At 33.1% G+C, this 17,293-nt stretch overlaps 1 protein-coding gene across 2 annotated transcripts in view; it reads right to left on the bottom strand.

Annotated features, from left to right (window-relative positions):
- Positions 1–17,293, bottom strand: part of PKHD1 (PKHD1 ciliary IPT domain containing fibrocystin/polyductin) — a 465,580-nt gene that overhangs the window by 148,700 nt on the left and 299,587 nt on the right. For both annotated transcript variants that reach the window (XM_077999818.1, XM_077999819.1), the window contains exons 53-54: positions 13,500–13,613; positions 10,357–10,444 (exon numbers count right to left, since the gene is read on the bottom strand). In XM_077999818.1, coding sequence (XP_077855944.1) covers positions 10,357–10,444; positions 13,500–13,613 — 202 coding nt within the window. The remainder of the gene's footprint in view (positions 1–10,356; positions 10,445–13,499; positions 13,614–17,293) is intronic.

The following is a 17,293-nucleotide window of genomic DNA, read 5'->3' as shown; positions in this document are numbered from 1 at the left end:
TGTATACTGTTAGTAGAAATGTAAATTAGTACAACCATTATAGACAACAGTTTGGAGAGTCCTCAATAATTAAAACTAGAATATGATCCAGCAATCCATCTTCTAGATATATATTCCAAGGATACAAAATCAGTATGTCTGAGATATTCGCATTCCCCTGTTCACAGCAACATTATTCACAGTATCCAAAATATAGAGTCAGTCTAGGTGCCCATCGACAAATGAATGGATAAAGAAAATGCAGTATACATGTACACTCTGGAATACTATTCAACCTTTAAAAAGAAGAAAATCTGGTCATTGGCATCAACATAGATGAACCTGGAAGACACTATGTTAACTGAAATGATCCAGGACCAAGAAGAGAAATACCACATGATCTCACTTGCATGCAGAATCTGAAAGATTGGAACTCTTTGAAGCAGAGAGTAGAATGCAGGTTACCAGAGGCTGCTGGTTTGGGTTGGTGGTGCGGGGAAGCAAAGGTTGAAGAGAGGTTGATAAAAGAACACAGTATCTCCATTAGATAGAAGGAATAAGTTCAAGAGATCTACTGTGCAACATAGTGACTACTGTTACTAATATATTGTATTCTTTTAAAGTGCTGAATGTGGATGTGTAGTATCATTGCCACACACAAAAAAACTATATGAGATAATACATGTTAATTACATAGCTTTTACCATTCCACAATATAATACATGTATCAAAACATCATGTTGTACACCATAAATACATAAAATTTTTACTCGTCAATTAAAAAATAGAACAAAATAAGTCAATCACTTGACAAACAAAGGATAACAGGACAAAGAGATTGGATGTCTTACACATTTTCTTGAAAATTTAATGAGATAAGAAATAAGAAAAAATAAGAATTTGGAAAAACTTTCCTCATAATCCAGCTCTTCTCCCTGTTTTCCCCCTCTCAGTAAATGGCACAGATCCTTACCCAATTGCTTAGGGTCAAAAATTTTAGAGTGATCTTTGACTCTTCTCTTTCTCTTTTCCTCAATATTCAGTCCATCAGCAAGTCATGTCACTTTCATCTTTAACATATATTTAGACACATCTTTACTCCTCCATCACTGCCATCCTAATCTAAGCCATCATCATGTGTTATCCGAAAAATTGCAATAACAATGTATTAGCAGTTAGTGTCTCTGTTTCCACTCTTATCTCTTCCCCATCACCACCACCAACAGTCAATTCTCCACACATCACAAATCAGATTAAAGTATAAGTCAGGCTCTGTCCTTGCCTTGTTTAAAATCTTCCAATGGCCAGGATAAAACCTAACCTTTATCATAAGATTGGTTGACAAAGTAACCATTTAATTTCAAAGATCACATGGCTACCCTTCAAAGACTCACAGTAAAAGATATGCATAACACTTGTAATGGGTAAAAGCAATTTTTTGTGTCTAAATCTAACTTGTCTTGATTTATTTACAATCCAAATAAAACCTCAACAGTTTTGTTCATCAGTCTTCACAAGTCAATTCAAGCAAACGACAACAGAGAGTAATTTCGAGATAAATTGATAAAACACAGAACAAAAGAAAGTAATTTTTCTTCAAAATATCTTGCTAAGCTTACTTTGGTTGATTGTGTAAGATATAAGTTTATAGATATAAGTTTATAAAGTTAACATGAAATTTTTCCTCCGAATCACACTACCATTATTCATATATATATTCAGGTATCTAATATAGATAATATATATATTCAGGTATCTAATATAGATAATATATATATTCAGGTATCTAATTATATATAATATATATATTCAGGAATCTAATATATAATATATATATTCAGGTATATAATATATATATTATATATATTCAGGTATCTAATATATATAATATATATATATTCAAGTATCTAATTCTGTTGGTGAAAATTCATGAAAGAGTCCAACTGAAATATGCTTATATCACAATATATTAGAAAGACTTATTGAATTGACTTTTAAGATTGTAGAGCCATGTTTAAAATGATGGCCTGAATAAGGTCTGTAGTTCAGTTAATACTGCACCAATATCAACTTGCCAGATTTGCTAATGTTTTATAGTTATGTAATATGTTATCATCAAGGAACATCGAGTGAAGGGCATATGTAAACTCTACTATTTTTGCAACTTATTTTGAGTCTGAAGTTATTTTTAACATTTTTAAAAAGGTTTTAAAAAGAAAGAATTCCATAAAATGAATATACTATGTTAATTGCACATCATTTGTATAAACTCATTAAATTACTCCTCCTCAGGACTGATATTAAGAAATTTTGTTTTTAATAGTTGTAATATGTAGAACACATGCAATGGAATCAGATAAATCAGGGTAAAAAATCCAGCCTCAGGAATTTCTAGCTTTATGAACTTGGAACATTTACTTAACTTCTCCAGCCTCAGTCTTCATATCCATAAAATGCAGATAATAATACCTAACTTACACCATTGAGAGATTTAAATGAGATAATGTATGTAAAATGCTTAGTAGAGGCCTGACATATAACAAGCTTACATGATAAGAACCAAACAAATGGTAGCTAGTTAATGACTACGGATAGTTTTAATTAATAAAATTGAGTTCCTTTCAAAATAGCCTGTAGCTCAGACTCTGAATGAGGTTTTTAACACATTCTTATAAGAAAAATCCATTCATATAGTTCCTGCCAAATTCCAGCTTGCTAACCTTTTAATTATAATTAAAGTTTCTTATTGATCCTTGTTAGAAATGCTTACTTCACAAATCCTTTTGAGCATCAGAAAAGCACTTTAAATTCAACATGACCTAATCTGAATTCATAATCTTTTCTCTAAACTTAGTCCTCTTCAAGTGAATGACACCACTATCCAGCTACACAAACCAGAAACCAAGATTACACTTCATAATCAACGTGTCTTACAGATTTTATCTCCTGCCTCTAAATCTGCCCACTTCTCCATTACTCCTGCAGTGTACAAGTTACACTGTCTCTTGCTGGGTGTCTCTGGATCTACTTTCGACCTCTCCTGCTGTCTACATTCTGCCTACAATATTTTAGATGTACAAGTATGATAATAAGTGCCACCTCCTATCCATACTACCCCCTTAAAAACCTACAACAGCTTCAGGACACTCTTAGGGTGAAAACTAAAATTCTTGATATTGACAATGTATGTGGCCCTGACACTTAACTCCTTGGAACCCTGTCATTGTCAACCCCTACTCTCCACATCAACCATCATGGTATTCTTTCAGACCCTCATGTTCTCCATTCTCCCTCCCACCACAGAATCACCTCTCCACCCTCTGCTCCTCAATCACCTGTGCTGACTCCTTAATATCTAAAAAGTTAGAATGCCCCTAATCTCAATCTCATCCTCCAAATCTCTCTTCTACCCATGTTTTCTTCAATAATGACATCACCTACTTCCAACATGGCTGCTTCCAAACCCTAAATTATGCATCTAATTTTATTCTTGACACTTACTCTTGATGTCTTCAACTTTGCATGCCCCTGCTGCCTTCCATCCTGACAAACCTATTCCCCTCTCAGTCTTCCCATCTCAGCACGTGCTTCCACCATTCACCAGTGTGCTCCATCAAAACACCTGCATCACTCTTTCCTTGCCTCCACATGCAGTCATCAGCAGGACCAGCTGTTCTCTCCATCTCCACTGCCTCTTCCAGAGTCCCAGCTACATGATTTCTGGCCTCAGCTGGCCTCATAACTGATAGCCCAGCTCTACTCTTATCTCCATAATCCATCATCTACACAGCCAGAGAAGTTTTTTAAACAAAAATCAGATTCCACCATCCTCCTGCATAAAACCCTTCAGTGATTTCCCCTTTGACCTCTCATACCTGAACAGGTCCTGTGTGACTTGGCACTTGCCATATCAGACAATGCTGCCCTCTGCTCACTCTGCCCCAGCTATAGTGACCTTCTGCCTGTTTCCCCCCTACCCTCACCCTAGGCCAGCTGGTTCCCTCCCGTCCTTCAGGTCTCAGCTCAAAAAAGAGACTTTCCCTGCCCATTCAATCTAAAATGGTACCCTTCACATTTTATGCCCCAGCTATTTTTGATCATACCACCATACTGACTTCCTTACCAGCATATTTTATAATTTCAACTATGTCATTTATATTTCTGTATTTGTTTGGGTATTGTCATTCTCTCCACTAAGATCTGAGCTCCCAGAGGGCAGCAATCTCTTCTAATTTGCAATCTCTTCTATATGTCTAGTGCTTACAGTCTGACCTGGCACATAGTAAATATTCCTCAGATATTTACTTAATAATTGAATGCTGTTTGCTCTGGCTAGAACACCGTTTCCACATATGTCCCACTTTGCTTAATTAATGCCCATTCTTCTTTCAGATTCCACCTCTGAAATTATGCTTCAGGGAAGCCTTCTCCAACTTCCCATAAATGCCTCAAGTTGACATATTCGTGTTTTCAGAATCCTATATAACCCATCCCTTCACAGAATTTATCATATATGTAATTTTACATTTACTATTTGATTAATGTCTGAGTTTTTACTTAACATTATATCTCCAGATCATAGCTCAATGTTTGACAAACATAAGCATCTGTAAAATTCATGTCAAATAATTTTAAATAACTGTGAACATAATACCTACTCTACAAAGAAATTCTGTACATAGAGAAAAGCACATCAAAGCATACCTATCAAGATATAAGATAGCTACCTATCATTTCACCAACAGGGATCCCTGCTGTGCTGTATGTCCTTCCAGAAATTTCCATATTATGTATATGCATACATATTTTTATTTCTTTATCTACAAAACTAGGCTAGTATGTAATATTAATCCCCATATGAACGTGAATCTCTGCTCTCTTTTGTCAACTTGGAGTTCACTATTTTTCATCTTTGCCAAATTAAACTTTAAAATGGATTCCATTGCTGTTTTAATTAATATTTACTTCAATTTTAGTAAAGAAGACCATTTTTTCTATATGTTTATTAGCCAGATGTATGTTTTCTTTTATGGCTCACATATTCAAACCCTTTCACAAATATGTTTCTGGTGTATTCATATTTTTATTTTTATTCTTGACATATAAAAGTTCTTCACATGTAAAAAAGTTAGTCCTTCATCTGTACTATTGTATGTTGCAAACATTTTCTAATTGATCATTTGTCATTACATTTTGTAATTGACATGCAGAAATATTGACCTTGTTATATTGTCAAATCTATTATTTATTTGCTATGGCTATTGTTTTGCTTGTTATGATCAGAGAAGTCTTCGCTAGTTTAAATTACAGGTTTACTTAAACCTTCTTCAAATAATTTTATGGTTTTAATTTTTTACTTTGTTTTTTTTTTTTTTTTTTTTTTTTTTGAGACAGAGTCTCGCTCTGTCACCCAGGCTGGAGTGCAGTGGCCCGATCTCAGCTCACTGCAAGCTCCGCCTCCTGGATTCACACCATTCTCCTGCCTCAGCCTCCCAAGCAGCTGGGACTACAGGCGCCCGCCACCTCGCCCAGCTAGTTTTTTGTATTTTTTTAGTAGAGACGGGGTTTCACCGGGTTAGCCAGGATGGTCTCGATCTCCTGACCTCGTGATCCGCCCGTCTCAGCCTCCCAAAGTGCTGGGATTACAGGCTTGAGCCACTGCGCCCGGCTACATTTTGTTTTATAATCCACCTATAATTTAGAGTAAAACATAAAGTGAGAATCTAATTTTATATTTTTCCAAAGCATTTACTGATTATTCCAGCCTGTCTTCAACTAAATTCAAATGCTAATTTATTCAAATTCTAAAAATAATTCATGACTGTGTTTATTTCTTTGTATTCTTTTTAGTTTTGGTGCCAACAACAGATTACTCGTATTAGAGGCATATATTTAAAAAAAGTAACAGCTAATGTTTGGCTATTTTCAAATATATATTGTTCCAAAGAATTTAATGAGTCAGATTCTGATGAATATATTAGACCTGTGATTCAAGTTGTATTAGATTTGACATCTTTAAAATAATGAGCTGTCAAATTTTTGTTCTGCATCACCATTTATTCTAAACTCCTTTTATGCTTTTGAACAGAGTTTTATAGTTTTGTTTTTATAGGTTCTGTAATTTTTCTTAAATTTACTTCTAGATATTTGTGGTTGAAATTTTAAATAAGATTGTACGTTATAATTTAAAAGTTTATTGCTTGTATATTAAAAAGCTGTTGATGTGCATTTATTGAAGGCAACTGATAGTTTTTCAGATAATTCTCTAGTTTTACAGGATGAAATGTGGTTTATAAACCACATAAAAAATAGTTTGGATTATTTTCAATAATTGGATCTAATGTATTTTTCTTGCCTGGATACATTAGCTAAAACTTTAATAATAATATTTAATGATTGTTGTAATAAACAATAATATTTAATGTCAGTTTTTCTCATAAAATACAAAACTCAGAGGAATCCTTTAGTGTTTATTTTGTATTATTATTTAAACCAGTGCCTCTCCACTAATGGTTATACCATCCAAATAAATAGCATTAATTTAAAAGAAGTATCCTTGTAGTCTTCATTTACTGTTTATTCCAAGAATGTTTGCTGAATTTCATTAAACGTATTTCCATTTTGTGCCAAATTGGTCATGTTCTTAATCTTCACATCTGGTATTAAGGTAAATTATATGAATGGATTATTTCATTTCAAATTATCTTTGTTCACTTGAATGAAACACATTCAAACATAGCTTGCTTTGTTGCTTTTTTACTCATGACTTTTACATTCTATTTGGATGTTGTCTCAGTTTTCTTTTTTTTTTAGCTATTTTTAGTAGCTATAAACAAGTATAAAGATTATTTTATGCCTGTTCCCTTAAATTAATTGGGAATAGATTATATAGCATAGGAATTATTTGATATTCAACTGATTGGAAGAATATGGTATAAATTTACGTGAGCCAAATATACTTTTAGAGATAAATCTTTGATAAATTTATATCTTTCACTGTTTCTGGTTCTTTATGTTTTATTCTTCTCTAGCCAATAATGATAACTCTAAATTATCATTAAAAATTCCTTTTTATAAAGTATTTTTCTCAAAAATGTTAAAGTTGCACTATATACACTTATATTTTTTACATTATAACTGTAACCTATTCTGTACATATATTTGAACTGTCATTTCTCATTTTATATATTGGGGTTTTCTTGGTATGATTAAAGTTACTAGAGATTAAACCACTACCTCTTTTTAAAAATTTAATCTTACGAATTTTCTACTTTCTATTTCACCAATTTCCGCCTTTTTCTTGCATCAATTGAGTTCATTAGACTTGTGGGTTATTTTGTTTCTAATTTCTCATATTGACAGTTATTCTTCTTTTTTTAGAAGAATTCTCATTGTTTAGAATAATTGTCAATATGAAAACTGTCAATAAGAAAAGTTTGTTTGCTTATTCAATCACAAAAGCATTGAATGTGATGGCATGTTTTACAGTATCTTGTATGCTATACTCTCATTATTGTTATTTCCCAGCTATTCTGTTGGTAAAGTTTTGATGTTTTCTTGGGTATAAAAGTTATTTAGAAAATAATTTATTATACCTTTTTTTCTTGTAAGAAATTAAGATTGTTGGTTTATATTTTATTTTAATCTCTATGTTTATTATATTGTGATCACACACTATCATTAAAATTTATTAAGGTTGTAATTATGGATATATATATTTTTTAGGTAAAGGAGTAGTTTGATATATAAATTAAATTTCTTTTATTATATTACTCATGTTCTTCATATTTTCTTTACCTTTTTTAACCTAATTAAAAGATTTGGAACTGAAAGAGGTAAATAAATATCTCGGATTGTGATTTTTGTTTCTGTCAATTTCACCTTATATTTCCTAGAGATTAGCTTTATATTTCTATATTGTATTTATCTGCTGTAAAACTTTTCTGACTGTTAGGGCCTCGCTATGATTGAAGTCTTTACTAATGTAAAGTATAATTATTTAACCAATTGAAACATTTATTTTGATTTTTACATGTTTTGTTAATAATTTTGAGGCTCCTTTATTTTAGATGTCAATGATTTATTCTTATTCAATATTTAACTTTAAATTTCTCCTAATTGGTTTTAAGATTTCCTCTGGTAAAAAAAGTTATAATTACATTTTGACTTTTAACCCAATTTTTCTACATAGCATTATTTTTCACAAATATTTTGTTTTGTAACTGGTAAATGTATTCTTACTTTCTTATTTCTGTTTCTTTAAATATATCTTTTTGTTGCTTTTATTCTTTTACCATTTCATTTTCTTCTTTTTTTTTTTTAATTTACTATCTATTTTATGGTTTCTTTCATTTTTTCCCCTCTGGTGATTTGGAAAGTATATATAATATTCAAAATTCTAATAAAACAAATTAACTCATATTTACCTCCTATGGTTATAGTTCCAGATTTTTATCTGATAATTTTGAATGGTGAAGATTCGTTTATATGTCATATTTGCTAAACTATTATACACAGTTAATCAATCAAACACTAATCTAGGTGTTACTGTGAAGGTATTTTGTCAATGTGGTTAACACAGTCAGTTGAGTTTAAGGAGATTAGGCCACCCAATAATGTGGGTGGGCCTCATCAATCAGTTGGAAGGCCTTAAAAGCAAAACTGAGATTTCCTTTGGGAAGAAGAAATTCTGCCTTAAGACTGCAAATCAGTTCTTCCGTACTTTGCAACGTGCTGGCTTGCTTACAAATTTCAAACTCTCCAACTCCCATAATTATGTAAATCTATTCCTTGAAATACATCTCTTTATATATAAATGCATGTATATTAATATTTATTATATCTATTGTATAATTTATATACATATAACAGGTAGGATACACACATACACACACACACACAAGCACATAACCTACTGATTATGTATTTTTTGTATAAACAGAACCCTAACTAATACATTAACTTTTCAAATGTTATTTCTTTTACAAGAACAACTATTAGAATTTGTTTTAGGTTGGACGTGGTGGCTCATTCCTGCAATCCCAGGCCTTTGGGAGGCCAAGATGGGTGGATCACCTGAGGTCAGGAGTTCAAGATCAGCCTGATTGACATGGTAAAACATCTCTACTAAAAATACAAAAATTAGCCTGGCATGGTGGTGTGTGCCTGTAATCCCAGCTACTTGGGAGGCTGAGGCAGGAAAATCGCTTGAACCCAGGAGGCAGAGATTGCAATGAGCCAAGATTGCACCATTGCACTCCATCCTAGGCAATAGAGTGACACTGCGTCTCAAAAAAAAAAAAAAAAAAAAGGAATTTGTTTTAATAACCATAGTTACACCATAATATTTAAATTATTTCAGTGCTTCTTAGTTATATTATTCTCAAATTTTATTTCTGTTCCCGAATTTTCAATTTAGTTTAATCTCTTTATTTGAACACTGAATTTTCTTCCATTTTTCACATATGCGTCTTAGCAGTGTGTCCAATTCTTTGGTAGCAATATCTTTTTTTCCTTAAACATTTATAGATGTGGCATCATGATCTTCCCACATGTGATGGTATAGAGGTGAACGCTAAGGCTAGAAAGCTTAATGTTCCTTTCCTTTATTTTTTGTTCACTCTATTTTTCTTATACTATGAAGATGATGTAATGAAGCAATCACTGTCCTTTATATTAATCTTTTCTAATAAAATGTAACTATTCTCATGTTTTCTATGTGTATTTCAGTTATAGTTTTCATTATTCTTTCTGTTGTAGTTATTCTGAGTTCTTATTAAAAAGGACATATTACCCATAGATAGCTTTTAGTTTTCTGATCTCTATTTCTAGTACTTTATCTTTTGTCATTTTCATTTCCTAGTCTGATCTTCTGTGTTCGAATAGGTCTCCATCAGTTTGTTTTTCATTTTACCCATGCAGTTTGAGGCAGCAATGATTCTATCCTTTACTGCCTTCAATGCATTATTAAATTTCACAATATACTTCATATGTTTCTTCTCCCTCCTGTTTTATTTCTGTCTATATCTTAATGAGCTACCTTTTCAGCTTAGACATAGTATTCTCACCGCATACTTCACCTCTTATCTCATGGAATTCATGTATTTTAATATTTTATGGACAGCAATAATTATGTATTATCTAAAATTTTCTCCTGGAATAAACTATGTTCCTCTACTACCTTTTGCATGTTTTGTTGTCCTTCATTAGGCTATAGAGATATTTTTTAAATTCCCTATAATCGCTTCTTTTTCTACTTACTCATCCTTTAATTATAATGCTTAACCTAAAATTCAATTTCATATTGTAACAAAATCTCAAGCAGAAGCAACCTAAACAACCACCAAGCAAAAGCCCTAAGTTACTCTCATTCCTTACCTCTCATTTCCTGAGGCAATATCAGCTCCAAGATGTGTCCAGGAGTTCTTAGAATAAGCACTGTAAAGCTGAACTTTCCCATAAACCCCTGAAAATAAAAGGAGTAACAGTTGGATAGAAAAATCCTTCAGAGGAATTAAAGCCAGGTAAGTAAAAGTCATTCTATAGGCTGTTGTGCAAAACATGGGATATAGAATCTCTATATGAAGGTTCCATATTATCAAAAGCATTATCTAAATGCTCTATTTTACAATACTAAGATATATCTCACATGGCTATGAAACTTATTCTCTCAAATGCTATAGAAAAAAGAATGCTACACCACATCATAATAATCTAAAAGGTGGGAAGCAGACCACTCTAATGACTAAAGTTGAAGAGGTACTCCTTTCCACTCTTGATGTGACTCCAAACCATTTGCAGTTCTTTTGGAAGTTAACCAGTTTTGGTATTTTTTGTTATACACTAGGTTCTCCAGAAGCATGGTTAATTTTATTTCCTTAGGATAGAGTTTTGGAGCTATTAGCTTTATGTTTAGTGGCTGGACTTAATATTTTGTCTCATATCAAGGGAGAGATTTCTAAGTCCTTTGTTTCAAAATGCAATTTATTTCAGACTCATAAATTAAAGTCTTACCAGGAACGTGCTTGATATAGCCCAGTTTTATTTTTTCATGTCTTTCCTCTTACATATTTTATTGCCATTTTCAACCATAATTCCTCATATTCTAGTGGTTTAAAAATGTTTTGACCATGAAACTCACCAGTAAAAGAAAAAACATGTGATTGTGTACTCTAAGCACATGTATATTTATATTATTTACATAATTCAGATATTTATATTTAGATAAAAAATATACACATATATGAATATACTAATATATATTTGAATAGAAGTTCTAATATTTTATTCCTGCTTCCAAATGTATTGTCTGCATATCCCTGGATTGGTGCACACTATTTTATTGCAAGTCACCAATTTAAAATTTTTACAGTTTTCATCAGAAATCATAGAAATAAAAGAAGCAGGAAATCACTAAGGTACAAATAATATGCCTTGGGTTTTCATCTGATATGGACCGAAAAAAAATCCCAGTTAATTAGAATTTAACCAACTGTTTATATCAACATCCGTATCTTTTCCCCCACATATCAACTATGAAAATGTCAGAAGATAATAAAACTAAATCAGGATAAATGGATATAAAAAGAACCCCATTTTCAGGACATGTCCTGAAACCAATCTTTCATAATAGCATTTATGTATTTCATAAGACATCATCACCCAAAACAAAAATCCATCTTTTTTCACTACAGGCTAAGTAAGCTAGGCTTAGAAGGATTCTGAAGTAATTTAAAGAGATTTCCAACCAAAACGTTTATAACAAAAAGCAGTTCATGTCCTTAAATTTGAATTATCCAGAAAATTCAATTGACCAGAAAAGTAGATTTCTTGGTCATTTCCAATCATCAAAGTTTACCGTAAAATGACACAATTTCTTAGTTGTTTCAAGAAGATTATAAATGATTTAATACGATTAAAATTTTTCATCTACTTATGATACTACAAAAATTTGAGCATGCAGTGAAAGAAATACTTCATTCTTTATTTCAATTTAGTATCAAAGAAAATTTCAAAGACACTAGTTTGACCATACGGCCCGGATCAGGGATCAGAGCAGACATCTGTGGATAGTCCTAACAGAAAGTTTGTTCCAGTATTATCACACTACAGAAAAGAGTGGATACCACAGGCAAAAGGACATCAAATGTTCTTATAATAATCCATCTAGTCTGTCAACTTGGAAAAATTAGAACATTCTTGAACCTCTTATTGTTAGAAAGATAAAATAAATAGCATGCATGGGAAAAAACCCTTTGGAAACTATAAAGTGCTATCAAAGTATTATATGACAATGATTATATATTATGGAACTAAGTTAACAAACTTCATACTATCTTAACATTTTTGTCTCCACTCTATTGAGTTACTGAGACCCAGAGAGGGAGCCACTGACTGCTAATGAATATTAAATTTATATCTCATAGTGTTCAGAAACCTCAGAAATGATGATCCTTGCTCTTTTTCCACAAGGTAAAATGGTTTACTTGAAAACCTCCAACACAGCAATGCATCTAAAGAATCCAAGGAAATTAACAACCAATTTTCTTTAAGAATGCTCTTATTTTTTTCTTTTAGTTAGTTTTTTTCTCATTTATATAATAGTTGAAATAAGTTCACTACACTTTGTTATTCTTTTAGATATTATACTGTCACATAGCTTAAATATAATAACATATTTATTACTCTTTTAGATATTGTATTGTCACACAGCTTAAGTACGTTATTATATTATAATAACCACACAGCTTTATAGTGTCAGCATTTGGATTAAGATTATTATATTATAATAACATATTTAAGCTATGTGACAATAAAATATCTAAAAGAGTAATAAAGTATAGTGAACTTATTTCAACTATTATATAAGTGAGGGAAAAATAACTAAAAAAAAAAAATGAACATTCTTGAAGAAAATTGCTTCATGCCAAGAGTTATCCCTCTTTACTTATAAAATTAGTAATGCCCATATAGAGAAAGTGGGAAAATACTTAGAATCTGGTGAACATTCTCTTATTCCTCAAAACTGAGTTAGTTGGGGATACATACATATGGTTATACAAGCCCAGTCCCAGTTTCTGTACTTTTACATAGATCAATTTAAAATAGGATTTGATATTGTGGCAATAACAAATAAAGAAATTGTCAACAGTGAATGTTTCTTATTAATGTATAGATCAGTTGTATAAATGTATCAATAATAGAGTAGTATTTATAGTTGATAATACTGACTCAGTCAAAATTTTAGTGTCTGACTAATCTGGATCTTAATCCAAATGCTGACACTATAAAGCTGTGTGGCTTTCTGCATGTCGTTCATCATCTCTGAGTCTTAGTTTTGACATCTCTAAAATGGACACTGCTCACAAGAGAGCTGGTAAGTAAAATAATAAATATAAATTACCTAAAAGAGTGTTTCGAATTTAGCATATGTTCTATGAATAGTATTTCTCTATAAGATACAAACACACAATACACACACAGGCATTTTATTTTTAATGAAAACTATATTATACTCTTACCAATTGTTCCTGGGTCAATATGAATTCCATTCAAACGATCACAAAAGACTCCCTCTGAGGCTCTAAGGAGAATCAGAAGCTTTTGTTCCTTTTCTAAGGGGTTTTCTAAAGTACCTGTTTACAAAGAAAAGTATATCATTCAAATCAATTTGAAATTAAAAGAAAGAGAGGGAGAAATTGAGGTATAATTTCAAGAATGCAATGTAGATACTGTAAAATAAACTATATGGAGGAGTCAGTGATTATGTAAATGAAATAAGAATAGGAAAAACAAAAGATTCACTAAACGTCTCTGAAGGAGACTCATGTATTATTCACCAGATATTCACTCTTCTTTCTTTATTAAGGCAGCGTAAACTTTCCTGACCAACTAATATTTATCCTGGTCACATGACTTGCTTTGGCCAGTGAAATTTGTGTGAAAGTGATAGGAATATCAGTTCTCAGTTGATGCTTCAAGGGACTTGGCAAGTTGTTTTGTTTTGTTTTATTTTGTTTTTTACCAGATTTCTTTCCATGTTGTTCTCTACCATGAATGGAAAATTCCTTAAATAGCCTCTGGTATCTGAATGAAGAGACATACAGAGCAAAACTGAATAGAACACACAAGATGGAGCCAAGTCCAACCAAGTCTAACATAAATATTTCTTGATGCAAACCACTGAGATTTGGGGATTATTTGTTACACACCATTATTATGGCAAACCTGCCTGATACACTGTCTATGGCTAGACAAACTTCAAATTTCTTTATATGCATCTTAACATTTACTCCTCACAACAAACCTGAGAAGTCAGTATAATTATTATCCCAGTTTTAAAAATTTGCACATAAAGAGTCTTAAAGGTTAAGGGACTTGTCTAAATTGATCCAACTATTAAGTAATAGAATCTATTTTAACAAAGATCTGTTTATGCTAAGTGTTTATTTAACAAATAAGAGGTTATTTTCTAAAACTAAATTCTTTTAGCAGCATAAAGACTCATAAAGACATAAGGCTGTGATACTCAGACAGCAGTTGGAATTGTTTCTGACCTTATTTTATTGATGTTAACAGTGGAGTTTGGTATGAAAATTCATACTTCTACGGTATGATAATTGTTCAGGGAATTTGTCAAAATAGCGTTAGTGACTATGGACCTAAGGAAGGTTAGTCTCTTTGGAAAATATGTCTTGGAGTACAAAAATATTAAAGTTATTAAAGTCAGGTTTTTAAGAAATAACTGGTCCAGGCACGGTGGCTCATGCCTGTAATCCCAGCATTTTGGGAGGCCGAGGGGGGCGGATCGCGAAGTCAGGAGATCGAGACCATTCTGACTAACACGGTGAAACCCCGTCTCTACTAAAAATACAAAAAATTAGCCGGGCGAGGTGGCGGGCGCCTGTAGTCCCAGCTACTCGCAAGGCTGAGGCAGGAGAATGGTGTGAACCCGGAAGCCGGAGCTTGCAGTGAGCTGAGATCACGCCACTGCACTCCAGCCTGGGCAACAGAGCGAGACTCTGTCTCAAAAAAAAAGAAAAAGAAATAACTGTTGGGAAGGTAATCCCCAAATTACATACCAAATCAGACAGATTCATAAAAACCACCGGCTATCAAATGCGTCTTCCCAGTTTATAAATTCCCGAAAAGATAACCAAAAATGACATTGTTAAATACAATGTGAAATAACTAGCAAACTTACAATTGCCTAGTTTTCATCTTAGTTGCTGGTCTTTCGAGCAACATAAAATCATTCCCTCTAGCTGACACTTCCTATATACCTGGTTAGCCAAAAGGCACAGGTAAGTCTGAAGCTTGCTACATACCTCTTTATAGTTCAGCCTTCACTGCCATTATTCCAGTACTCTGCTGAAAGCAAGATTCAAAGAGGTAAGTAAATCTGCCTAGAGGCATACAGTAGGTCAGTGGGTGAGCAAGCCTATGTATTTCCAATAATATGCAAAGATGTGTTGCTCCTCTGTGTAGGTAATGAAACTCCTCAGCTGAGAGCCTGATGCATCATCTTAGTGAAAATAAAGATGTGCTAGAGCAGAAAGAAGGGAAGCAGGGGAGGATGAAAATGTTCAGTAAATGTGTATAGCGTAGCTGTTATCTTGCCGTTACAAGTCTGTCCAGTAAGCTGTTTTCCAACTGTGATTTCATTTATTTCACGGAGGGTAGTTTAGAGTCTTTGGGGGAAAAAAAATGGCCTAGCACTAAAGAGATACCAGAGAGAAAAAAAGTAGGACAGTTTTTGCCCTAGAGAAACATATGCAGAGTCCTACAAAAAGAGTTCAGCGTTCCTCTAAAATTAGAGATTAAATCAATTATGCAACCCAACACTGCAGCACATGTGGAGCTTTCGCAGAAAGTCTGGGCAAAATTAGTTAGCCTGCTGTGATCTTTTGGTATCTGCAATGGCCAGAATTTGGCTTCCTTTTTGTAACTGAGGGAAAAAGAAAGATGGAGAATAGGGACTAAGTAGAAAGAAGGCAAAGGTGACCTAAGAGAAGGAAAAATGCTTCTTGAATGTGTAAAAGCTGATAAACGGAAAGGTTTAAAGGCTGAGATCCTCATTTTCTTCACAAATCTAGCAATCAAAGAAAGGTGAGGTGCTCTCTCCAGCATGGGCTTTGCCCCTAAATGAGGGTAGCCACTTCTGAGACAGAAGATGCTAAGGATATGCAGCTCATCCTTGGTTTACCTTTGTAAAGCTTCTCTAAACTATAGCAAGAGGCATATTAAATCTGGGCAAATTTATGTATTCATAATGGGCAGGAATATAATTGTCATTGTGCTGCAAAGACATTCCGGATGTTTCCACATGCACGATTTAATTCTCACAATTTTATGACGAATACAGTTGAGGTTCTGATGAGGAAACTGAGGCAAAGAGAGGTTAAGTAGCTTGTCAGGAATCACATAACTGTTAAATGGCGAAGTTGGGCCTTAGACTTAATAAGTACCATCCTAGGACATGTGGATATGGAGGAACAGAAAAGAAGTAAAGGGAAGCAGACATTACTTTGTATAATGGTGGGCAGTGAAGGGGAAACAATGTGTTCCAGATGCTAAAATCACGTGAGATGGAAGAAAATGAGTTCTGGCATATGAAAGAGAATCATTATAATTATTTGGGGAATATGGTACAAATGGGTTCCAGGAACTTCAAAAGGTAAGAATAAGAAAAAAGGACATTTCCTTATTTTATTAACTAAAGCTCTTTGATGGAATCAAGTATAATCCTAGTTTGCACTTAAGCCCACTCTATCAACATGACTCACCAGACCTTGTACCAAGCCAACCCATAAGAAATTATTTACCCTTCCCTCAACTCACTCTCCTCTGTGCTCATGAGATTTCCCAGCGTTTACATGTTTTACCTTCATGTTAACTAACTTTGATTCATCCCGTAAAACTTGGCTCTACCATAATTTATTCCTGAAAGCCTTCTATGATCTTGAATTAGATGCCCCCTTTTGTGTGTAAAATGTTCTGTACCCCTTGCTAAAGTAATTCTACTTCAAGCAACTTGTCCTAAAGAACTTGTAGGGGACAAGGGCAAAGAATAATGCCCAAAGTTCTCCACATCAGTGTTATTTATTTATAATTGGCAACATTTAAAAACACCTTGAAATAGCAAACAATTAGAAATATTTTTGTCCATTTTAAACTCCTTCCTTTCTTCCCAGACTTTTTGACATACTTAATAGCTGAAATGTACAAGTCCCCAAGCAACCATATACTCCCTTGCTTCTGCCCCTCTCTGCCTTCATTCCTGTTTTTGTCACGGCCAACTCTTACATACTCTCAA

The sequence above is a fragment of the Macaca mulatta genome, chromosome 4, assembly GCF_049350105.2.
Source record: "Macaca mulatta isolate MMU2019108-1 chromosome 4, T2T-MMU8v2.0, whole genome shotgun sequence".
Lineage (NCBI taxonomy): Eukaryota > Metazoa > Chordata > Mammalia > Primates > Cercopithecidae > Macaca > Macaca mulatta.
Note: the sequence above shows the minus strand (reverse complement) of the source record. Positions and strands in the feature narration are given on the sequence as shown.